Source organism: Rattus norvegicus, chromosome 7, assembly GCF_036323735.1.
Source record: "Rattus norvegicus strain BN/NHsdMcwi chromosome 7, GRCr8, whole genome shotgun sequence".
Lineage (NCBI taxonomy): Eukaryota > Metazoa > Chordata > Mammalia > Rodentia > Muridae > Rattus > Rattus norvegicus.
Genome location: NC_086025.1, coordinates 66607366 through 66633733, shown reverse-complemented (window position 1 = coordinate 66633733; position 26368 = coordinate 66607366). Strand labels below are relative to the sequence as shown.

At 39.4% G+C, this 26368-nt stretch overlaps 1 protein-coding gene across 3 annotated transcripts in view; it reads right to left on the bottom strand.

The window, feature by feature from the left end:
- Cpq (carboxypeptidase Q) overlaps window positions 1-26368 on the bottom strand; it is a 570217-nt gene that overhangs the window by 85456 nt on the left and 458393 nt on the right. Inside the window, exon 8 of one of the 3 annotated variants that reach the window (XM_008765417.4) lies at window positions 23995-24400. The exons of 1 other annotated variant lie outside the window; for it this stretch is intronic. In XM_008765417.4, the coding sequence (XP_008763639.1) occupies window positions 24237-24400 (164 nt within the window). In that variant the 3' untranslated portion in view covers window positions 23995-24236. 3 annotated transcript variants of the gene reach the window in all.

Here is a 26368-nt window from a genome sequence, read left to right as displayed (position 1 = left end):
TTTTACCAGCTTCCATTCCCACCAGCAATGGAGGTTGCTATTTTTCCACATCCTCATCAGTATCTGCTGACAACTGCATTTTTGATCTTAGTCATTCTGAATGGTGTGAGGTGGAATCTCAGGGTTGTTTTGATTTGTATTTCCCTGATGACTAAGGATGTTGAACATTTCTTTAAGTGCTTCTCAGCCATTTGAGATTCCTCAGTTGAAAATTATCTATTTAGCTCTGTACTCCACTTTTTAATAGGGCTATTTGGTTCTCTGGAGTCCAACTTCTTGAATTCTTTGTATATATTGGATGTTAGCCCTCTATTAGACATAGGGTTGGTAAAGATCTTTCCCCAATCTGTGGGTTGCCATTTTGCCCTATTGACAGTGTCCTTTGTTTTACAGAAGCTTTTCAATTTTATGATGTCTCATTTGTCAATTGTTGATCTTAGAGAATAAGTCATTGGTGTTCTGTTCAGGAATTTTTTCCCTTTGCCAATGTGTTCAATGTGCTTTCCCACTTTCTCTTCTATTAGATTCATTGTATCTGGTTTTATGTGGAGGTTCTTGATCCACCTAGACTTGAACTTTGTATAAGAAGATAAGAATGGATGAATTTGCATCTTCTACATGCAGACTGCCAGTTGAACCAGCATCATTTGTTGAAAATGTTATCTTTCTTCCATTGGATGGTTTTAACTCCTTTGTCAAAGATCAAGTGACTATAGGTGTGTGGGTTCATTTCTGAGTCTTCACTTCTATCACATTGATCTACCTGCCTGTCTCTGTACCAATACCATGCAGTTTTTATCACTACTGCTCTATAGTACATCTTGAGATCAGGGGTGGTGATTCCCTCAGAAGTTCTTTTATTGTTGAGAATGTTTTTGCTATTCCAATTTTTTGTTTGTTTGTTTTGTTATTTCATGTGAATTTGAGAATTTCTCTTTCTATCTCTGTGAAGAATTGAGTTGGAATTTTAATGGGGCTTGTGTTGAATCTGTAGATTGCTTTGGAGCTTAAGAAGAAGGAACACCAAAGTGTAGATGCTTCAATCCTACATAGAAAGGGGAACAAAATAATCATAGGAGGTAGATGGAGAGAGGGATCTGGGAGGAAGAGAGGAGGAGGAGGGAAAAAGGAAAGAGGGGGAGGGCAGGATCAGGTATTAGAAGGGTCAAAAGAGATATATAGCGGGTCAGGGAATTGAAAAGAAACATGTCGTAGCACTGGGGATAGGGAACTGAGGGTAGCCACTAAAAGTTCCAGACTCCAGGGAAGGGAGAGGCTCCCAAAACCCAATGTAGATAGATGACTTTAACTGAAATACTCAATAAAGGGGAGGTACAATGTATGGTGACCACCTTGATAGATAGGCACAGCTCCCTGTTAAGGGATGGGACCACCCATGCATCTCAAAAGTTTCAACCCAGAAATGTTCCTGTCCAAAGGTAAGACAGGGACAAGAATGGAACAGGAACTGAGAAAAAGGCCATCCAGCAACCTCCCCACCCAGGGATCCATCCCGTCTACAGATACCCTCCTTTACACGATTGCTGATGCCAAGAAACACTTGCTGAGCCGGGTATGACCGTTCCCTGAGAGGTTCTACCAGCACCTGACTGACCAGTACAGATTCAGATACTCACCAACCACTGGACTGAGCCCAGGGACCCCAATGGAAGAGCTAGGGGAAAGACTGAAGGAACTGTAGGGGATTGCAATCACATAAGAAGAACAATATCAACTTACTGGACCAGCTAGAGCTCCCAGGGATTAAACTACCAACCAAAGAGTACACATGGAGTGAGCCCATGGCTTCAGATATGTATGTAGCAGAGGATGGCCTTATCTGACATCAATGGAAGGGGAGGCCTTTGGTATTGCGGAGGCTTGATGCCCCAGCCTAGGGGGATGCTAGAGCAGTGAGACAGGAGTGGGTGAATGGGTGGAAGATCACCCTCATAGAGGTAAAAGGGAGGAAGGAAAGGGGGGAATGGGATGGGGGACTTGTGGAAGGGTAACTGGGAAGGGGGATATCATTTGAAATGTAAATGAATAACATGATTAATTAAAAATAAAAGATTGTTCATATACTCTCATGGTTCAATGACATATTAATAAATGTGTTAGACATGATTAGAAAAATCCAAACCCACAAGTGTTGGCTAGGTTGAATATATAAATTAAAATACTCGTATACTGTGGGGATGTAAAATGGCACAGACACTATGAGAAACAGGGTGTGGAAGAGAAGGAGACTGAGCTCAGTGGACTGGCTGTGGCATGGACGAGTTACAGTTACATCGTGCTCTTACACATCCAGTCTGAGATTTTAATGTTGGTGGAATACTATCAGTGTAGCCAATCTAAATAATGTGCTTTCTTCTTAACCAACTTGTAGTTTTCCAGAATCTCTAAAATCATAGCACATTTTTAAAATACCTGGGTGTAAATAAAAATGCTAAAATAGAATCATTAGTCCTATTTCTGGGTTATAATTATCCCTAGGAGTTGAAAGCAGTCTCAAAAGGATACTTGAACAGCCATGGTTACCGCAGAACTATTTTCAATGGTTAAAAGGTACCTATCAACTGAAGAATGGGTAAGACATGTGTACAATTTTGTCTTTAAAAGAAGGAAACTTTCGCCATCTGTATATGCATTAGATTTTCAATGCTGTTATAAAATGCCTAATTGAACAGTTTGGGGAGAACAAAAACTATTTTAGTCCATGGCTTCACTTTGTGGTGGTTTCTCCTATGTTTGGATGCAACCTCATGGTTGTAGAAGCATGATGGTGAACACAGTTCTTCCCCTTCAGGTGATTAGAAAGCAGAGAGATCAGAGAGGGCAAGCAACAAGATACTCTTAAGGAGACATTCCAGTTACCTGCCTCCACCAGTTAGTCCTCACCTCACAAAGCATTTTGCACTTCTCAAAATATTTCTAGGGGTTAGCTCAGTGGTAGAGCGCTTGCCTAGCAAGCGCAAGGCCCTGGGTTCGGTCTCCAGCTCTGAAAAAAATATTTCTACTGTTGGGGGACAAAGACATGCATGAAACTTTTGGGGAGAGCCTTCATATATAAATCATAGGAATAAATGAATCTTGAGAAAATTATGAAATAAGTGAGGTGCTATATGATTCCATCTATAACAAGATAATTAAAAGCAGTAAGCTTCAGAGGGAACAAAAGTGGACTGATGGTTGGTAGAGGTTGTAGGGAGTGGTATGGAGATTCATATTGACAGGAAAGGCATTGAGGAAACAGAGATGGTAATGGCTGAACAACAATTCATTCCACCAAAACTGTACAATTAAAAATGGCTAAGATGGTAGATAGATTTTTATGTATATTTTAAATTATTTTGCTTAATTCAAAGTGATTTATAATTAACTTGGTCAACTATAATTAATTAATATAATTAATTATAATTAATATCAAGTATAATTAAAATAAAGACTTAAGTAAAGCAAACATTTCCCATTTAAATTTTAAAACATTTGTTAAGAAATTAGGTTTTTAAAATAAAGCCGTTTGTATTTCTAGTATGACATGCCAACTATCTAATAATATAAATAATAGAAATCACATTTCAGGAATATTAAATTGAGGCTAATACTCAAATTTATAAGAAATACAAATTATTTAATATTATAAATATTAAATTATGCAAAAATACCACATTGTGCAGCTGCTGCAAATATTGTGCCAATTCATGAATGCCTCCTGAGGCTGACGGGAACATGAGGAGCATAAGGAAAATAGAAGATGCTCAATGTTACTGGGAAACAATAGTTCTCTAGACAAGGATCTATGCCTTCGTGCTCTCTGAGAGAAAATCTTTGATAAGGTAATGGGCCTGTCTTCTCTTCTTGAGTACAGATCTTCCAGCTCTGAAGCACTGTCAGCACCATACACAGAGCATTCCTGCCATCTTGTTTCAAAGACATTACCTGGAGTCAACGGTTTGTTTTTTTTTTTTTGTTTTTTTTTATTTTATTAACTTGAGTATTTCTTATTTACATTTCGAGTGTTATTCCCTTTCCCGGTTTCCGGGCCAACATCTCCCAACCCCTCCCCTCCCCTTCCTTATGGGTGTTCCCCTCCCCATCCTCCCCCCATTGCCGCCCTCCCCCCAACAATCACGTTCACTGGGGGTTCAGTCTTAGCAGGGCCCAGGGCTTCCCCTTCCACTGGTGATCTTACTAGGATATTCAATGCTACCTATGAGGTCAGAGTCCAGGGTCAGTCCATGTATAGTCTTTAGGTAATGGCTTAGTCCCTGGAAGCTCTGGTTGCTTGGCATTGTTGTTCATAAGGGGTCTCGAGCCCCTTCAAGCTCTTCCAGTTCTTTCTCTGATTCCTTCAACGGGGGTCCTATTCTCAGTTCAGTGGCTTGCTACTGGCATTCGCCTCTGTATTTGCTGTATTCTGGCTGTGTCTCTCAGGAGAGATCTACATCCGGCTCCTGTCGGCCTGCACTTCTTTGCTTCATCCATCTTGTCTAATTGGGTGGCTGTATATGTATGGGCCACATGTGGGGCAGGCTCTGAATGGGTGTTCCTTCTGTCTCTGTTTTAATCTTTGCCTCTCTCTTCCCTGCCAAGGGTATTCTTGTTCCCCTTTTAAAGAAGGAGTGAAGCATTCACATTTTGATCATCCGTCTTGAGTTTCATGTGTTCTAGGCATCTAGGGTAATTCAAGCATTGGGGCTAATAGCCACTTATCAGTGAGTGCATACTATGTGTGTTTTTCTGTGATTGGGTTACCTCACTCAGGATGATATTTTCCAGTTCCAACCATTTGCCTATGAATTTCATAAAGTCATTGTTTTTGATAGCTGAGTAATATTCCATTGTGTAGATGTACCACATTTTCTGTATCCATTCCTCTGTTGAAGGGCATCTGGGTTCTTTCCAGCTTCTGGCTATTATAAATAAGTGGAGCATGTGTCTTTTTTATATGTTGGGGCATCTTTTGGGTATATGCCCAAGAGAGGTATAGCTGGATCCTCAGGCAGTTCAATGTCCAATTTTCTGAGGAACCTCCAGACTGATTTCTAGAATGGTTGTACCAGTCTGCAATCCCACCAACAATGGAGGAATGTTCCTCTTTCTCCACATCCTCACCAGCATTTGCTGTCACCTGAGTTTTTGATCTTAGCCATTCTCACTGGTGTGAGGTGAAATCTCAGGGTTGTTTTGATTTGCATTTCCCTTATGACTAAAGATGTTGAACATTTCTTTAGGTGTTTCCCAGCCATTTGGCATTCCTCAGCTGTGAATTTTTTGTTTAGCTCTGAACCCCATTTTTTAATAGGGTTATTTGTCTCCCTGCGGTCTAACTTCTTGAGTTCTTTGTATATTTTGGATATAAGGCCTCTATCTGTTGTAGGATTGGTAAAGATCTTTTCCCAATCTGTTGGTTGCCGTTTTGTCCTAACCACAGTGTCCTTTGCCTTACAGAAGCTTTGCAGTTTTATGAGATCCCATTTGTCGATTCTTGATCTTAGAGCATAAGCCATTGGTGTTTTGTTCAGGAAATTTTTTCCAGTGCCCATGTGTTCCAGATGCTTCCCTAGTTTTTCTTCTATTAGTTTGAGTGTGTCTGGTTTGATGTGGAGGTCCTTGATCCACTTGGACTTAAGCTTTGTACAGGGTGATAAGCATGGATCGATCTGCATTCTTCTACATGTTGACCTCCAGTTGAACCAGCACCATTTGCTGAAAATGCTATCTTTTTTCCATTGGATGGTTTTGGCTCCTTTGTCAAAAATCAAGTGCCCATAGGTGTGTGGGTTCATTTCTGGGTCTTCAATTCTGTTCCATTGGTCTAACTTTCTGTCTCTGTACCAATACCATGCAGTTTTTATCACTATTGCTCTGTAATACTGCTTGAGTTCAGGGATAGTGATTCCCCCTGAAGTCCTTTTATTGTTGAGGATAGTTTTAGCTATCCTGGGTTTTTTGTTATTCCAGATGAATTTGCAAATTGTTCTGTCTAACTCTTTGAAGAAATGGATTGTTATTTTGATGGGGATTGCATTGAATCTGTAGATCGCTTTTGGTAGAATGGCCATTTTTACTATATTAATCTTGCCCAATCCATGAGCTGGAGTCAACTTTTTTATTTTTGTTGTTTTCTTTTTTGAGCCTAAATGGTGTTAGCCTAGAAGAGGATAATCAGTCAGAAATCACACTGTGATAGCTTTGTGTGTGTGTGTGTGTGTGTGTGTGTGTGTGTGTGTGTGTGTGATATATCTGAGGGACCACAGTAGGGCATCTCAAAATTCAGTGAAGATGTGGTGGTTTTCAAATGCCACTTTCTGTTCCTCGTGGTGAGAATGACATAGTAAATGGCTTTCTTTCTTTTTTTTTTTTTTCCGTAAAGATTAGGAAGGCCACCAGCTACAAAATCTATTTGTGTAACAATACTGTTTGGATTTAGATTTCGATCATATTTTACCAATTTTGTAACTATGAAGAATTTATTTATGAGGTATATACCTAGGCTTTCTAATTTCTAAGTGGGTATTAACATCGGATCTGCCTCATTGCACTGGGCAAGGATTAACTGAAAAAATGCTAGTCAGTTCTTCACATAATTGACTCAGAGTAAGTATTAGAAATGTTTTGCATGGTAAGAGAGAGCCCCAGAGACAAATTTAGCTTGGGAAATACTAACTTTGAATTAAGGAAACTAATTAGATCAAAGGTCAGCTTCATTTTGAAGGTCTAAAACCTAGCTAAATGTTCTTTGAATATGGAGAATATGACAAGGCTTTCTTAAGGACATCACACTTGCAGATAATCTAATAGCTATTTAATAGATCTGGAATAACCACCATAATATTAATAATTAATAATAATGAAGAACGTCTGATTCTCCTCAAGAATTCTAGCACTCTTGGATATGTGGCAAACATATGAGTATTCATCTGTCAAGTTTTAAGGGTCCTGGGAGACCCTAACATGTAGGGGAATGGTTTTACCCAAGGTTAGTAGTCAATTGATTAGGAAACTTAATTTACTGAGAACTGAGTTCTTCCATCTCGGTTTATATAGAAACTCCATTACCTCCTAGCCTTGCTTTGGTTAATTGTGAAGCATTTCAGGGAGAGGGGAAAATAAAAACAAAATTTAAAAGTAATTTCTTTCTACTCCTAAAACAGTGTTGGGGTTTCCAGTTTAACAGAGACTTCAAAAGTAAGCACCCATTAATTTCTATACCACAAACATCCTTCACTTCAAGTGTCAATTAGTGATAACATTTCAGTTTCAAGTTGTGATGAGATTTTTATGCTAATCACCACACAGCTGTAAATTAATTATTTGAGCAGAGCTTGAGAATATGTATATTTCATAAGACATATAGATATCAAGATGTGTTTGATATTTATTCACAGTAAATATCATCTCAAGTAGCATCTCAAATTACCACGAAAGGAGTGCCCTAAGCAAACAGCACTGTGCAATAACGTGGCATACAGTGGAGATACAGTGAAGCTTCAAAACATTGTTGGTGTCATTAGTTTTTGGGAGGAAGGTGGAACATGCTGGGGAACTTCAAATCCTTCACCAATGCACTAGAACCCTCAAAATCCGTATCAGTTTTTCATTTATTGGATTTATATAATTTCTATCCTTCCTCCTCCCTTCCAACTCCTTCTGTTTTCTCTCCACTCCTAAAAAATTCATGACCTCTTTTTCAATTACTATTACACACATATACATATAAAACATAACCTACTAAGTCCCTTTAGTGTTGTTTGTATGTACATGTGTTTAAGGCTGACTCATTGGGATTAAATAACCTATCAGGAGGCTCATCCCCAGAAGATTTTTTCCCTCTCTTAGCAGCCAATGATTGCCTATAGTTCTTCATCTAGGGGAGGAGTCTTTGAGATTTCTCCCATCTATGTTGGCATGTGAACTGGTGTAGTGAGTATTCTGGAATTTTGTTTCTTTAAAAAATACAGAAATATTATAAAAATATATTTTTGTTTTAATACTAGGTGTGGGAATATGGGGCTGCTTCACAGCAGGGACATGATTTTGCTAGCTTCAGATAGTTTCTGCTCCCTGTAATTATGTGACACTTGGAATTCTGGGAACTTTTCAGAGGGTATGTAAATGCTAGTGTTCAAAGAGTTGGGGGGCTGTTGGTGATTTGTTGGTTGTGGGTTAGTTGTTTTTGGTTGTGGTTTGTTAAGTAGTCCTGTGTGAAGAAGAAAGAAGAAGAAAAAAAATAGATACCCTGAGTGGAAAGATCAAACTTTCCCCAAGGAACTCAATACCCGTAATATGGAGGAAGTAGTCTAATGATAGCATTGCCCCCTTTCCTTTCTATCCATTTTTGTTTTCTATCTAGTGTTAGGGTGTTGAAAGGGTGGAAGAAAAAAGAACCCACAGAGTAGCTAACCCTGGCTACAAACCAGTATCATTATGAAGGTCTTGTTTAGCCAAGTGTATTGTTTAGATTTTATAAATGCAGCTTCCCTGTCACGTGTAGACGACACTGATTCATAGTGAAAATTTATCTTAATAATGTCAAGGGCAATATCAGCAATCAACCTGCTTTACCTTAAATCTGCTCCTTTCTTTGCTACATAGCATCCACCCTTTTCATATTATATAATGTTTAAATGGGTTTCTTTTCTCAGTTTGCACTCAAGTCTACTCATGCAAATGAATCAGAAAAGCAGCTTGACCCTAGAGTCACACTGAAGCAGCCGAATGGCAGACTGCCACTCTCCTGAGCACATGAAGAGCTCTTTTTGTATCAATTGAAGAAAAACAAGAGAATTTCACTTGAAAATTCCTATTCCTATGGCTATCCAATGGCACATGCTGGGCTCTAAGGCTGTCTCATTGATAGATCTTAGCAGTTAAAATGTATATGTATACCATTCTGAGAAGAATATCATGAAGACCCTTTTCTTTATTTCCAACTGCCACTTTCTTCCTCATACCTCTGAGTAGTGATACTGACACAGACATTTTCTAACTTTCTCCGCAATCTGTAATCATTCACACTGTCCAGTCCAACTCTTCTACATTCCTCTAGTCAGGTAGGGACTAAGGGAGGGAAAGAGGAGTCAGAAGGAAAAAAGGTACTAGGAGTGGAGGAGGAATCTTCTTAATGAGAAAGAAGGCTCCAGGAGGTACAGGACTGAAAGGAGAGATATGCAAATAAACACCATAATTATAGGAGCCTGGACCCTTGTGTGCATCTCCAACTGGGAACCCTTCAGGCCTACACTGAATGGGCATGGGCCTTTTGCACCACAGGTCTGCACTAACAGCTTTTGTGATTGATGTCTCTGGCCAGAAAGAGCACAGGGACATTGGCCTGGAGATTGCCTCCTCACTACTGGGACACTATACAGTGCTCACACTCTAGGCTCTTAGGGAGTCTGATAGTGGTAAACTGTCTCAGATTTTACTCTGAAACCATTCTATTTTGTCTTGTTTTTGAAATTATTTTTAGAAAGCACAGGATTTTAAAGTGGAAAATCATGTTTCTGCACATGGCAGACACCATCCCACCGTTACCTGGCTTTGTTGATTTTTGGATGTTAACTGCACATTTGACTGTTGTCCATCTATGATGTCATCCTTCTTAGTCAAAGAGCTTCTCTTTGTCTTTTGCTGTCTGTAACATTTTTCACATTTTTATTTACTCTTCCTTAGATTTGTTGTTTTATTAATTCTCTGTGTTGATATATTCCAATCAATATTTGTTAATTTCTTCAGTTTTTCTTAAGTAAATCTTTTTTCACATTTCTTTGACTGGGTTCTTGACTAAACATGTGAGATGGATTATATAAGTGTCTTTTACACCTTACTCATGTGTTCTATGATCTTCCCTTTCTGAAATACATTTTTAAGGATGCATTGTAATCATTTTAATTCACAATTTCTTTTAGTAAAGTAGTTTCTTAATTTGTCAGTTTCACTTACTATAGTTCATATTTCTAGAATTTCTCTTTGATTTTTTTAAAAATACACTTAAAATTATTTCCTTTTACTTTTTAAAGTATTACATCTTTAAACACAATAGGCCTTAAGGTTTAAAAACTGCAGCCTAAAATACTCAATTACTAGAGGATGCTGTTGGTTAATTCTGTCATCTCTTTGGCTTGTTCTTGCTTAAAATGTCATAGCTCCTATGAGTTCACAGTTTTAAAACTTTATAGTAGGCTTTTCCCTCAGCACCTGCATAGTTGTGACAAGCTCCTCTAGATTTCCTAGAGTTGTCCTAAGGTCACAATTGTTTTGGAGTGTTGTCATTCAGGGTCTTAGTGTTGATGGGATCCATGAGTATTCCTAACGAATAGTCCACTGCTTACTGAATATCATATTTAAAATGTTTACATTCTTTAGAATTCTACAGAAATATTCTTATTTCTTTGTGTGTATATCATTATTGTATCTATTTTTAGTCAACTCATTCATGTTTTTAAGAAATTACTGTTCTCACAATAAGTGGATATTAGAAAAAAAAGTACAATACCCAAGATACAGTCCACAGAACTTAAAAAGGTCAACAAGCTGAAGGGCCCAAATGAGGACACCTTAGTTCCACTTGGGAGGGAGAAGAAAGGGGATGGGGGTTTGGGGAAGAGGAGAGTATGATCTGGTATTGGGTGGGGGGGAAAGGACTGAAGCCCTGAGGGCCAGCAGAAAGAATGGAAACAGGCAATCTTGGGAGGAAGGAGGTTGAGAAGACCTCTAGAATATACCAGAGATCTGAGAGGTGAGAGACTCTCAGGACTCAAAGTGGGGGATCTAGATGAAAGGCCCTACAGTAGGGAGAGGGCACTTATTGAATCCACCTGAAGCAGAAAGACAGGGCATCAAGTAAGGGATGGGGTTGCTATCCCACAGCCAGAGCTCTGGACCATACTTCTTCCTCTCTGAGAGAAATTCAGAGATGGAAATGGAGAAGAGCCTGAGAAAAAGAAGGTCCAGTGACAGGCCCAAAGTGGGTTCCAGCTCAAGGGGAAGCCCCAAGACCTGGCACCATTATGTAGGCTATGGGGCGCTCACAAAAAAGGATCTATCATGACTGCCTTCCAAAAGACCCAACAAGCAGCTGAAAGAGTCAGATGCAGATATGTGCACCCAACCAATGGACAGAAGCTGCTGACCCCTCTAATTAAATTAGGGAAACGCTGGAGGAAGCTGAGGAGGAAGGCAACCCTGTAGAAGGACCAGCAGTCTCAATTAACCTGGACCCCTGATATCTCTTAGACACTGGATCACTAACCAGGCAGCATACACCAGCTGAGATGAGGCCTCCAACTCATATACAGCAGAGGACTCCCTGGTCTGGGTTCAGTCAGAGAAGATGTACCTAACCCTCAAGAGGCTGGAGGACCCAGGAAGTTTAGAGGTCTGGTGGGGTGGGTAGGGTGGGGACATTATTGAGGAGATGGCAGGGTTGTGGGGAGAGGAAGTATGGGATGTGGAACTCTGTCAGGGTGGACTGGGAGGGGAATAAAATCTGGAGTGTAAAAATAAATGGATAAATAAATAAATTTTAAAAAAGAAATTATTTATAAAAAGTATTGTCATCAAATGTTATATTGATAAGAATAAGAAATAAAAATTCAGCAGGAAGTTTTAGGGTAGGAGACACTGAGAGTAAATAGATTTTCTTGGCAAAAGATCAGAACTTTCCCTGACCCTGCCCACAGTTCTATCCTTGCTGAAGGCCAGAGATGCCAGGAATGTTTAAACTAAAATGTCTTTGGTTCTGCTGTGGCAAGAGGCCATGTATGGCAAACTAGCATTCTTGTTAAATCTTTTCCCTACATAGGTACCTTTTCATGGAATTTGTACTGGAAGATGTGTTGAAACTAAGAAGAGGTAATTGGATACCTTGAGGTTCAGTCAAATGGATTAACTGTCAGAGACAGCAAAAACAAGCTAACAGCAGAGACAACCAGATGGTGAGAGGCAAGCACAGGAACCTAAGCAGTAGAAACAAAGATGACTTAGTATCACCAGAGCCCAGTTCTCCCACCAAAGCAAATACTGGATATCCAAACACACCAGAAAAGCAAGATTCAGATTTAAAATCACATCTCATGATGATGATAGAGGACTTTAAGAAGGACATAAATATCTCCCTTAAAGAAATACAGGACAACACAGGTAAACAAGTAGAAGCCCTTAAAGAGGAAACACAAGAATCACTTAAAGAATTACAGGAAAACAAAACCAAGCAGGTGAAGGAATTGAACATAGCTATCCAGGATCTAAAAATGGAAATAGAAACAATAAAAAATCACAAATGGAGACAACCCTGGAGAAAGAAAACCTAGGAAAGAGAAGAGGAGTCATAGATGCAAGCATCTATAACAGAATAGAAGAGATAGAAGAAAGAACCTCAGGGGCAGAAGATACCATAGAAAGTATTGACACAACCGTCAAAGATAATGTAAAATGCAAAACGCTCCTAACCCACAACATCCAGGCAATCTGGGACACAATGAGAAAATCGAACCTATGGATAATAGCTATAGAAGAGAGCAAAGGCACCCAACTTAAAGGTTCAGTAAATATCTTCAACAAAATTATAGAAGAAAACTTTACTAACCTAAAGAAAGAGATGCCCATAATCATACAAGAAGCCTACAGAACTGGAAATAGATTGCACCAGAAAAGAAATTTGTGCCATCACAAAATAGTCAAAACACCAAACACATAAAACAAAGAAAGAATATTAAAAGCAGTAAGGGAAAAAAGGCCAAGTAACATTTAAAGGCAGACCTATCAGAATTACACCAGACTTCTCACCAGAGACTATAAAAGATAGAAGATCCAAGCTTTCATCCTAGACAGATGTCATACAGACCCTAAGAGAACACAAATGCCAACCCAGGCTATGATATCCAGCAAAACTATCAACTAACAAATGGAGAAACCAAGATATTCCATGACAAAACCAAATTTATACAATATCTTTCTATAAATCCAGTCCTATAAAGGATAATAGATGGAAGGCTCCAACACAAGGAAGAAAACTACACCCTAGAAAAAGCAAGAAAGTAATCTTTTTGCAACGAAACCAAAAAAGAGAGACACACAAACATAATAACATCGCTAACAATAAAAATAACAGAAAACAAAAATCACTATTCCTTAATATCTCTTAACATCAACAGACTCAATTCCTCAATGAAAGGACATAGATTAACAGACTGAATACATAAAGCGGGTCCAGCATTTTGTTGCACACAGGAAATACACCTCAGTGAAAAGACAGACACTACCTCAGAGTAAAAGGCTGGAAAACAATTTTCCAAGCAAATGGTCCCAAGAAACAAGCTGGAGTATCCATTCTATTATGGAATAAAATGGACTTTCTATCAAAAGTTATCAAAAAAATGTAAGGAAGGACACTTCATATTCATCAAAGGAAAAATCCACCAAGATAAACTCTGAATCCTGAATATCTATGCTCCAAATGCAAGGGCACCTACATTCATAAAACACACCTTATTAAAGCTCAAAGCACACATTGTACCTCACACAATAATAGTGGGAGATTTCAACACCTCACTCTCATCAATGGACAGATCATTGAAACAGAATCTAAACACAGACATAGAGAAACTAATAAAAGGTATGAACCAATTGGATTAAACCGATATCTATAGAACATTTCATCATAAAACAAAAGAATACACCTTCTTCTCAGCACCTCATGGTACCTTCTCCAAAACTGACCATCTAATCAGTCACAAAACAGGGCTCAAGAGATACAAAAAGAATCCCATGCATCCTATTAGATCACCACAGACTAAGGATGGTCTTCCATAACAACAAAAATGACAGAAAGTTCACATACACAAGGAAGCTGAACAACACTTTACTCAGTGATAACTTGGTCAAGGAAGAAATAAGAACGAAATTAAAGACGTTTTGGAATTTAATGAAAATGAAGGCACAACATACTCAAACTTAGGGGACACCATGAAAGTAGTGCAAAGAGGAAAACTCATAGCTCTGGGTGCTTCCAAAAAGAAACTGGAGAGAGCATATTTGACAGCACACCTAAAAGCTCCAGAACAAAAAGAAGCAAATATACCCAAGATGAGTAGATGGTAAGAAATAATCAAACCCAGGCCTGAAAACAAACAAGGAGAAACAAAAAAGAATTATACAAAAAATCAATAAAAGCACTAGCTGGTTTTTTAAGAAAATCAACAAAATAGATAAGCCCGTAGCCAGATCTACCAGAGGGCACAGAGAGTGTATCCAAATTAACAAAATCAGCAATGGAATGGGAGACATAACAATAGAATCTGAGGAATTGAAAAAAAATCGACAGATCCTACTAGAAAAGCCTATGTTCAACATAATTGGAAAATCTGGATCAAATGGACAATTTTCTAGATAGATACCAGGTACCAAAGTTAAATAAGGATCAGAAAAACCATCTAAACAGTAGGCTTCATCCCAGGAATGCAGGGATGGTTCAATACACAGAAATCCATCAACATAATCCACTATGTAAACAAACTCAAAGGAAAAAATACATTATTATCTCATTAGATGCTGAGGAACCATTTGACAAAATTCAAAACCCCTTTATGTAAAACTCTTAGAAAGATCAGGAGTCCAAGGCCCATACATAAACATAGTAAAAGCCATGTACAACAAACCAGTAGCCAACATCAAACTAAATGGAGAGAAACTTGAAGCAATCCCACTAAAATCAAGGACCAGACAAGGCTGTCCACTCTCTCCCTATCTATTCAGTATAGTACTCAAAGTCCTAGCCAGGGCAATCAGACAACAAAAGGATGTCAAAGGGATACAAATTGGAAAGTAAGAAGTCAAAATGTCACTATTTGCAGATGATGTAATAGAATACTTAAGTGACCCCAAAAATTCCACCAGAGAACACCTAACCTGATAAACAACTTCAGCAAAGTGGCTGCATATAAAATTTACTCAAACAAATCAGTAACTTTCCTGTACTCAAAGGATAAACAGGCTGAGAAAGAAATTAGTGAAACGTCACCCTTCACAATAGTCACAAATAGCATAAAATACCTCAATGTGACTCCAATCAAGCAAGTGAAAGATCTGTATGACCAGAACTTCAAGTCTCTGAGGAAAGAAATTGAAGATCTCAGAAAATGGAAAGATCTCTTGTGCTCATGGATTCACAGAATTAATATAGTAAAAATGACCATTTTGCTGCAAGCAAAATACAGAATCAATGCAATCCCCATCAAAATTCCAACTCAATTTTTCAGAGAGTTAGAAAGAGCAATTTGCAAATTCATCTGGAATAAAAAAAGCCCATGATATCGAAAACTATCCTCAACAATAAAAGCACTTCTGAGGAAATCACCATCCCTGACCTCAAGCTGTATTACAGAGCAGTTTTGATAAAAAACTGTATTGTATTGGTACAGAGACAGGCAGGTTAAATCAATGGAATAGAATTGAAGATCTTGAAAAGAACCGACAAACCTATGGTCACTTGATCTTTGACAAAGGAGCCAAAACCATCCAGTGGAAAAAAGATAGCATTTTCAGTAAATGGTGCTGGTTCAACTGGAGGTCAACATGTAGAAGAATGCAGATCGATCCATGCTTATCACCGTGTACAAAGCTTAAGTCCAAGTATATCAAGGACCTCCTCATCTAACCAGATACACTCAAACTAATAGAATCAAAAGTGGGCAAGAGCTTTGAATACATATGTCCTGGGGAAATTTTCCTGACCAGATGCTCTAAATCAAGAATCAACAAATGGGACCTCATAAAATTGTAAAGCTACTGTAAGGCAAAGAACACTGTCATTAGGACAAAACAGCAACCAACAGACTTGGTAAAGATTTTTACCTATCCTATAACTGATAGATGGATAATATCCAATATATATAAAGAATCCAAGAAGTTAGACTCCAGAGAGACAAATAATCCTATTAAAAAATAGGGTAGAGAGCTAAACAAAGAATTCTCAACTGAGAAATATCGAATGGCTGAGAAGTACCTATAGAAATGTTCAACATCGCCGGCCCGCAGCAGCTCTCTGCCCCCAGACCCTGTGAGAGAGAGACCCAACCGCCTGGTCAGGTGGGCACTCCTGAGGCTGCAGAGCGGAAGAGAACACCAACACTGCTCACCCCTGCCCACATCCCTGGCCCAAGAGGAAACTGTATAAGGCCTCTGGGCTCCCGTGGGGGAGGGCCCAGGAGTGGCAGGACCCCTGTGCCTGAGACACCACCAGAACCAGAAGGAAACAGACCGGATAAACAGTTCTCTGCACCCAAATCCCGTGGGAGGGAGAGCTGAACCTTCAGAGAGGCAGACAAGCCTGGGAAACCAGAAGAGACTGCTCTCTGCACACACATCTCGGACGCCAGAGGAAAAAGCCAAAGACCATCTGGAACCCTGGTGCACTGAAGCTCCCGGAAAAGGCGGCACAGGTCTTCCTGGTTGCTGCCGCTGCAGAGAGCCCGTGGGTAGCACCCCATGAGCGAACTTGAGCCTCGGGACCACAGGTAAGACCAACTTTTCTGCTGCAAGAAAGCTGCATGGTGAACTCAAGACACAGGCCCACGGGAACAGCTGAAGACCTGTAGAGAGGAAAAACCACACGCCGGAAAGCAGAACACTCTGTCCCCATAACTGACTGAAAGAGAGGAAAACAGGTCTACAGCACTCCTGACACACAGGCTTATAGGACAGTCTAGCCACTGTCAGAAATAGCAGAACAAAGTAACACTAGAGATAATCTGATGGCGAGAGGCAAGCGCAGGAACCCAAGCAACAGAAACCAAGACTACATGGCACCATCGGAGCCCAATTCTCCCATCAAAACAAACATGGAATATCCAAACACACCAGAAAAGCAAGATCTAGTTCCAAAATCATTTTTGATCATGATGCTGGAGGACTTCAAGAAAGACGTGAAGAACTCCCTTAGAGAACAAGTAGAAGCCTACAGAGAGGAATCGCAAAAATGCCTGAAAGAATCGCAAAAATCCCTGAAAGAATTCCAGGAAAACATAAATAAACAAGTAGAAGCCCATAGAGAGGAGACACAAAAATCCCTGAAAGAATTCCAGGAAAACACAATCAAACAGTTGAAGGAATTAAAAATGGAAATAGAAGCAATCAAGAAAGAACACATGGAAACAAGCCTGGATATAGAAAACCAAAAGAAGAGACAAGGAGCTGTAGATACAAGCTTCACCAACAGAATACAAGAGATGGAAGAGAGAATCTCAGGAGCAGAAGATTCCATAGAAATCATTGACTCAACTGTCAAAGATAATGTAAAGCAGAAAAAGCTACTGGTCCAAAACATACAGGAAATCCAGGACTCAATGAGAAGATCAAACCTAAGGATAATAGGTATAGAAGAGAGTGAAGACTCCCAGCTCAAAGGACCAGTAAATATCTTCAACAAAATCATAGAAGAAAACTTCCCTAACCTAAAAAAAGAGATACCCATAGACATACAAGAAGCCTACAGAACTCCAAATAGATTGGACCAGAAAAGAAACACCTCCCGTCACATAATTGTCAAAACACCAAACGCACAAAATAAAGAAAGAATATTAAAAGCAGTAAGAGAAAAAGGTCAAGTAACATATAAAGGGAGACCTATCAGAATCACACCAGACTTCTGGCCAGAAACTATGAAGGCCAGAAGATCCTGGACTGATGTTATACAGACCCTAAGAGAACACAAATCCAGCCCAGGTTACTGTATCCAGCAAAACTCTCAATTAACATTGATGGAGAAACCAAGATATTCCATGACAAAACCAACTTTACACAATATCTTTCTACAAATCCAGCACTACAAAGGATAATAAATGGTAAAGCCCAACATAAGGAGGCAAGCTATACCCTAGAAGAAGCAAGAAACTAATCGTCTTGGCAACAAAACAAAGAGAATGAAAGCACACAAACATAACCTCACATCCAAATATGAATATAACGGGAAGCAATAATCACTATTCCTTAATATCTCTCAATATCAATGGCCTCAACTCCCCAATAAAAAGACATAGATTAACAAACTGGATACACAACGAGGACCCTGCATTCTGCTGCCTACAGGAAACACACCTCAGAGACAAAGACAGACACTACCTCAGAGTGAAAGGCTGGAAAACAACTTTCCAAGCAAATGGTCAGAAGAAGCAAGCTGGAGTAGCCATTCTAATATCAAATAAAATCAATTTCCAACTAAAAGTCATCAAAAAAGATAAGGAAGGACACTTCATATTCATCAAAGGAAAAATCCACCAAGATGAACTCTCAATCCTAAATATCTATGCCCCAAATACAAGGGCAACTACATACGTAAAAGAAACCTTACTAGAGCTCAAAGCACACATTGCACCTCACACAATAATAGTGGGAGATTTCAACACCCCACTCTCATCAATGGACAGATCATGGAAACAGAAATTGAACAGTGATGTCGACAGACTAAGAGAAGTCATGAGCCAAATGGACTTAATGGATATTTATAGAACATTCTATCCTAAAGCAAAAAAATATACCTTCTTCTCAGCTCCTCATGGTACTTTCTCCAAAATTGACCATATAATTGGTCAAAAAACGGGCCTCAACAGGTACAGAAAGATAGAAATAATCCCATGCGTGCTATCGGACCACCACGGCCTAAAACTGGTCTTATATAACAATAAGGGAAGAATGCCCACATATACGTGGAAATTGAACAATGCTCTACTCAATGATAACCTGGTCAAGGAAGAAATAAAGAAAGAAATTAAAAACTTTTTAGAATTTAATGAAAATGAAGATACAACATACCCAAACTTATGGGACACAATGAAAGCTGTGCTAAGAGGAAAACTCATAGCGCTGAGTGCCTGCAGAAAGAAACAGGAAAGAGCATATGTCAGCAGCTTGACAGCACACCTAAAAGCTCTAGAACAAAAAGAAGCAAATACACCCAGGAGGAGTAGAAGGCAGGAAATAATCAAACTCAGAGCTGAAATCAACCAAGTAGAAACAAAAAGGACCATAGAAAGAATCAACAGAAACAAAAGTTGTTTCTTTGAGAAAATCAACAAGATAGATAAACCCTTAGCCAGACTAACGAGAGGACACAGAGAGTGCGTCCAAATTAACAAAATCAGAAATGAAAAGGGAGACATAACTACAGATTCAGAGGAAATTCAAAAAATCATCAGATCTTACTATAAAAACCTATATTCAACAAAACTTGAAAATCTTCAGGAAATGGACAATTTCCTAGACAGATACCAGGTATTGAAGTTAAATCAGGAACAGATAAACCAGTTAAACAACCCCATAACTCCTAAGGAAATAGAAGCAGTCATTAAAGGTCTCCCAACCAAAAAGAGCCCAGGTCCAGACGGGTGTAGTGCAGAATTCTATCAGACCTTCATAGAAGACCTCATACCAATACTATCCAAACTATTCCACAAAATTGAAACAGATGGAGCACTACCGAATTCCTTCTACGAAGCCACAATTACTCTTATACCTAAACCACACAAAGACACAACAAAGAAAGAGAACTTCAGACCAATTTCCCTTATGAATATCGATGCAAAAATACTCAATAAAATTCTGGCAAACCGAATTGAAGAGCACATCAAAACAATCATCCACCATGATCAAGTAGGCTTCATCCCAGGCATGCAGGGATGGTTCAATATACGGAAAACCATCAACGTGATCCATTATATAAACAAACTGAAAGAACAGAACCACATGATCATTTCATTAGATGCTGAGAAAGCATTTGACAAAATTCAACACCCCTTCATGATAAAAGTCCTGGAAAGAATAGGAATTCAAGGCCCATACCTAAACATAGTAAAAGCCATATACAGCAAACCAGTTGCTAACATTAAACTAAATGGAGAGAAACTTGAAGCAATCCCACTAAAATCAGGGACTAGACAAGGCTGCCCACTCTCTCCCTACTTATTCAATATAGTTCTTGAAGTTCTAGCCAGAGCAATCAGACAACAAAAGGAGATCAAGGGGATACAGATCGGAAAAGAAGAGGTCAAAATATCACTATTTGCAGATGACATGATAGTATATTTAAGTGATCCCAAAAGTTCCACCAGAGAACTACTAAAGCTGATAAACAACTTCAGCAAAGTGGCTGGGTATAAAATTAACTCAAATAAATCAGTTGCCTTCCTCTATACAAAAGAGAAACAAGCCGAGAAAGAAATTAGGGAAACGACACCCTTCATAATAGACCCAAATAATATAAAGTACCTCGGTGTGACTTTAACCAAGCAAGAAAAGATCTGTACAATAAGAACTTCAAGACACTGAGGAAAGAAATTGAAGAAGACCTCAGAAGATGGAAAGATCTCCCATGCTCATGGATTGGCAGGATTAATTTAGTAAAAATGGCCATTTTACCAAAAGCAATCTACAGATTCAATGCAATCCCCATCAAAATACCAATCCAATTCTTCAAAGAGTTAGACAGAACAATTTGCAAATTCATCTGGAATAACAAAAAACCCAGGATAGCTAAAGCTATCCTCAACAATAAAAGGACTTCAGGGGGAATCACTATCCCTGAACTCAAGCAGTATTACAGAGCAATAGTGATAAAAACTGCATGGTATTGGTACAGAGACAGACAGATAGACCAATGGAATAGTATTGAAGACCCAGAAATGAACCCACACACCTATGGTCACTTGATTTTTGACAAAGGAGCCAAAACCATCCAATGGAAAAAAGATAGCATTTTCAGCAAATGGTGCTGGTTCAACTGGAGGGCAACATGTAGAAGAATGCAGATCGATCCATCCTTATCACCCTGTACAAAGCTTAAGTCCAAGTGGATCAAGGACCTCCACATCAAACCAGACACACTCAAACTAATAGAAGAAAAACTAGGGAAGCATCTGGAACACATGAGCACTGGAAAAAATTTCCTGAACAAAACACCAATGGCTTATGCTCTAAGATCAAGAATCGACAAATGGGATCTCATAAAACTGCAAAGCTTCTGTAAGGCAAAGGACACTGTGGTTAGGACAAAACGGCAACCAACAGATTGGGAAAAGATCTTTACCAATCCTACAACAGATAGAGGCCTTATATCCAAAATATACAAAGAACTCAAGAAGTTAGACCGCAGGGAAACAAATAACCCTATTAAAAATGGGGTTCAGAGCTAAACAAAGAATTCACAGCTGAGGAATGCCGAATGGCTGAGAAACACCTAAAGAAACGTTCAACATCTTTAGTCATAAGGGAAATGCAAATCAAAACAACCCTGAGATTTCACCTCACACCAGTGAGAATGGCTAAGATCAAAAACTCAGGTGACAGCAGATGCTGGCGAGGATGTGGAGAAAGAGGAACACTCCTCCATTTTTGGTGGGATTGCAGACTGGTAAAACCATTCTGGAAATCAGTCTGGAGGTTCCTCAGAAAATTGGACATTGAACTGCCTGAGGATCCAGCTATACCTCTCTTGGGCATATACCCAAAAGATGCCCCAACATATAAAAGAGACACGTGCTCCACTATGTTCATCGCAGCCTTATTTATAATAGCCAGAAACTGGAAAGAACCCAGATGCCCTTCAACAGAGGAATGGATACAGAAAATGTGGTACATCTACACAATGGAATATTACTCAGCTATCAAAAACAACGATTTTATGAAATTCGTAGGCAAATGGTTGGAACTGGAAAACATCATCCTGAATGAGCCAACCCAATCACAGAAAGACATACATGGTATGCACTCATTGATAAGTGGCTATTAGCCCAAATGCTTGAATTACCCTAGATCCCTAGAACAAACGAAACTCAAGACGGATGATCAAAATGTGAATGCTTCACTCCTTCTTTAAATGAGGAAAAAGAATACCCTTGGCTGGGAAGAGAGAGGCAAAGATTAAAACAGAGACTGAAGGAACACCCATTCAGAGCCTGCCCCACATGTGGCCCATACATATACAGCCACCCAATTAGACAAGATGGATGAAGCAAAGAAGTGCAGACCGACAGGAGCCGGATGTAGATCGCTCCTGAGAGACACAGCCAGAATACAGCAAATACAGAGGCGAATGCCAGCAGCAAACCACTGAACTGAGAATAGGTCCCCCGTTGAAGGAATCAGAGAAAGAACTGGAAGAGCTTGAAGGGGCTCGAGACCCCAAAAGTACAACAATGTCAAGCAACCAGAGCTTCCAGGGACTAAGCCACTACCTAAATACTATACATGGACTGACCCTGGACTCTGACCCCATAGGTAGCAATGAATATCCTAGTAAGAGCACCAGTGGAAGGGGAAGCCCTGGGTCCTGCTAAGACTGAACCCCCAGTGAACTAGACTATGGGGGGAGGGCGGCAATGGGGGGAGGGTTGGGAGGGGGACACCCATAAGGAAGGGGAGGGGGGAGAGGGATGTTTGCCCGGAAACCGGGAAAGGGAATAACACTTGAAATGTATATAAGAAATACTCAAGTTAATAAAAAAAAAAGGAAAAAAAATAAAATTTATGAAGCACAAAAAAAAAGAAATGTTCAACATCTTTAATCATAAGGGAAATGCAAATCAAAATAATCCTGAGAGTCCACCTCACACCAGTCAGAATGGCTAAGATCAAAAACCCAGGTGACAACAGATGCTGGCAAAGATGTGCAGAAAGAGGAAAGCTCCTCCATTGTTGGTGGGATTGCAAACTGATACAACCACTCTGGAAATCAGTCTGGAGATTCCTCAGAAAACTGGATATAGTACTATCTGAGGACCCAGCTATACCACTCTTGGGCATATACCCAAATGTTGCTCCAATATACAACAAAGACTCATGCTCCACTCTGTTCATCGCAGCCTTCTTTATAATAGCCAGAAGCTGGAAAAAACCCAGATGCCCTTCAACAGAGGAACGGATACAGAAAATATGATACATCTACACAATGGAGCACTACTCAGTTATCAAAAACAATGACTTCACAAAATTCATAGGCAAATGGATTGAACTAGAAAATATCATCTTGAGTGAGGTAACCCAACCATAGAAAAACACACATGGTATGCACTCACTGACAAGTGGATATTAGCCTAAATGCTGGAATCACTCAAGATACAATCCACAGACCATATGAAGCTCAAGAAGAAGGAGCTAAAATGCAGATGCTTCTGTCCTTCTTAAAAGGGGGAATAACAATATTCATAGGAGGGGATATGGAGAAAAATTTTGGAGCAGAGACCGAAGGAATGACCATTCAGAGCCTGCCCCACCTGGAGATCCAACCCATTTATATACAGCCACTAAATATAGACAATATTGATGAGGCCAAGAAGTGCATGCTGACAGGAACCTGACATAGCTGTCTCTTGAGAGGCTCAGCCAGAGCATGATAAATACAGAGATGAATGCTAGCAGCAAACCATTGAACTAAGAACTGGGTCCCCATTTTAGGAATTAGAGAAAGATTTGAAGGAGTTGAAGGGACTTGCAACCCTATAAGAACAACAATACCAAGCAGACAGAGCTTCCAGGGACTAAACCACTACCCAAGGGGTACACATGGACAGACTCATGGCCCCAGCTGCATATGTAGCAGAGGATGGCCTTATGGGGCACCAATGGGAGGTGAAGCCTTTGGTTCTGCCAAGGCTGCAATCCCCAGTATAGAGGAATGTCAGGGTGGGAAGGGGGATGGTTGGGGAGGGGGAACACCATTATAGAAGAAGGGGGAAGGAGGATGGGATAAGGGGCTTATGGATGGAAAACCAGGAAAGGTAATACATTTGAAATGTAAATAAAAAATCCAATAAAAAAAGAAAATTCAATAGCATATATACTATAAAATGTACAACTAGATTGTCAAATCTCTTCACACATCCACTTCAAATATTAATATCATGTAGTTTTCTCCTCTTTCCATAATATAACCCAAAACATTGGTTTCATTACATTAAATTTAATATTTATAAGTAAACATGAAAAATCAGAAACTTTTCATATATTTATTGTTTATTTTTAAACTGGAAACAGTATTTTCAAGGTGGTACAGTAGTGATGATTACTTATTCTAGAACAGGTAAAAGCGTATCAAGGAAAGATGGTTAACAGAAGGTATAAAGAAACTGTGCCACGGGGATTGAGTGTATAACAAGGTGCTGTGAAGATGGCTGCTGTGAAAATCCCGAATGGGGATTCCCAGCTGCAGAGAACAAGGTTCTTCCTTCTTGTTTTCCTTAGGACCTGGGCAGCATTTCCTCCATGTCTGCCACAACGTAAGCGACAACAGCCCAAACAGCAGCAGCAACATTCATCTGCTTTGGATCCATGGCAGTCATGGTGTCTCCATGGGAATGATGGAAAAAGAAATACTTGTACAAGTCATCTCGCAGACTGGCTCCTGTGAAGAAGAGGGAGAATTCTGAATGTGCTATTTGCAAGCATGGCTGAGTAGCTGGTCAGAAACCATTGGTGCCCTCCCACATCCTTCAGCCCACTCTCCCTACTAATTGAAATGGCAAAGAAGGAATAAATACCTATGTGATATTACTGTGGCCAGTAAGGTTTACGTGTCTTGCTGTGTGGGAGTTCTAGAAAATGCTTTAACTTTGATGACAAAACATGGAAAAATGTAGCTAACACTAGGTTGAGAGTAGAATAAGAATTAGAGCTTCAAAAAACAAAAAGTCCAAGTTTCAGCCTCAAAGCAGAGCTTGGGGAAATGTCCTCTCTAATTCATCCTTTGATGACACCTACTTGAACGATATTATGAAGGAGGAGCCACAGTTCAGGAGCATCTGGCAGTCTGACGGGTTGTTTTATTGTGGAATGCATGACACAGAGAAGACTGCAGAGTGTACATGTGCATGACTAAGCTGGTGCTATGAAGAGGATGTGTCTATCATTCAACACAAGGCAGCAGTTCCCAGCACATGTAATAGCCATGCTCTCACCTTCCTTTACATTGCAGTTCTGTTCTACCTTCCAAGGACTTGCAGTCCTGGCTTGCTCATGTTCTGATCACTTTTTGTGTTTTACCACACACACGCACACACGCATGCACACATACACACTCAATATGACCAGAACTGTCTATTCTAAATATATTCTGTATCTTGTTCTCTTCATTCAGATGGATGTAATATTTAACTGTCAACATGAATTGCTGTTATATATTCCTTTTAAATTTGTTGTATCCTCTCTCATTGGATTAGTTAATTATTTTTTTCTGCAACTGGGAACTTAGGTCTTTCCAGGTTTCTATAAGTACATATTATTATCAACATTCTAAAGAGTCAGAACATTGGAATAGAATGGCCATGCTACAGAGCACAGGAGGTTAATTTTATTATTCAATTCCAAACCGTTTTCCTTTTAAGTTACATGGTCATAGTCGGTATATGAGTTTTCTTTTTGATTCATATGTTCTCCACATCTGTTATTGCCAAAAACATTTTTTTGCTATTCTAGTGTGTGTCAAACATCACTTCCTTTTCAATTTTTCAAGTTACTAATGAGATTGAGTGTTTCTATAAAATTTTTTGTTTCATGGTGATATGTGGCAGAAGATATTTTTTATAACTTTCTATGGGTATTGTTTGCAAAATAACTTTTAAGTGTGTGGTTCACCTTTCTTTCCTGAATATATGTATATACTATTGATGTAGTAGACTTGTGAAATTTTCCCCTATGATTGGGTTTATGCATGCTTCATTCAAGACGCTTCACCTCCCTTAATACTATAAAAATATCCTCTTGTGTTCTGAAAGGTTAAAGCTTCTATTTTCATTGTTAAAGTTTCCACACATCAAAAAGTAGAATTGGTTCTTCTGTAGGTAAGTTTCTGTTTTCATTTTTCTAGATTGTCTAGGAAATGTTTTTAACATGTGCTCTTTCTCATTAATCTGTAGCATCGACGTTTTCATATGTAAAATTTTCTTGTACGTGAAGGGTTGCTTGGGGATAGGTCTGTCTCTGTAATCTCTTTGTTGACCGCCATGTTAACAACACCCTGAGTCAGTTGCTATTGCTTAAAAAAACTTTTTATTGATTCTTCATGAGTTTCACATCATGTACCCCAATCCTGCTCATCTCCCCATTCCCTCATACCCATCCTTTGCCCTTGCAATCTCCCCTGCAAAACATACACACACACACACACACACACACACACACACACACACACACACAGAGAGACACACACACACATAGACACACACACAGACAGACACACACACACACACACACATACACACAGACAAACACAGAGACACACACACATAGACACACACACAGACACACACACACACACACACACACACACACATACACACACCCCACCCTCACAAACAAACAAGACAAATAGAAA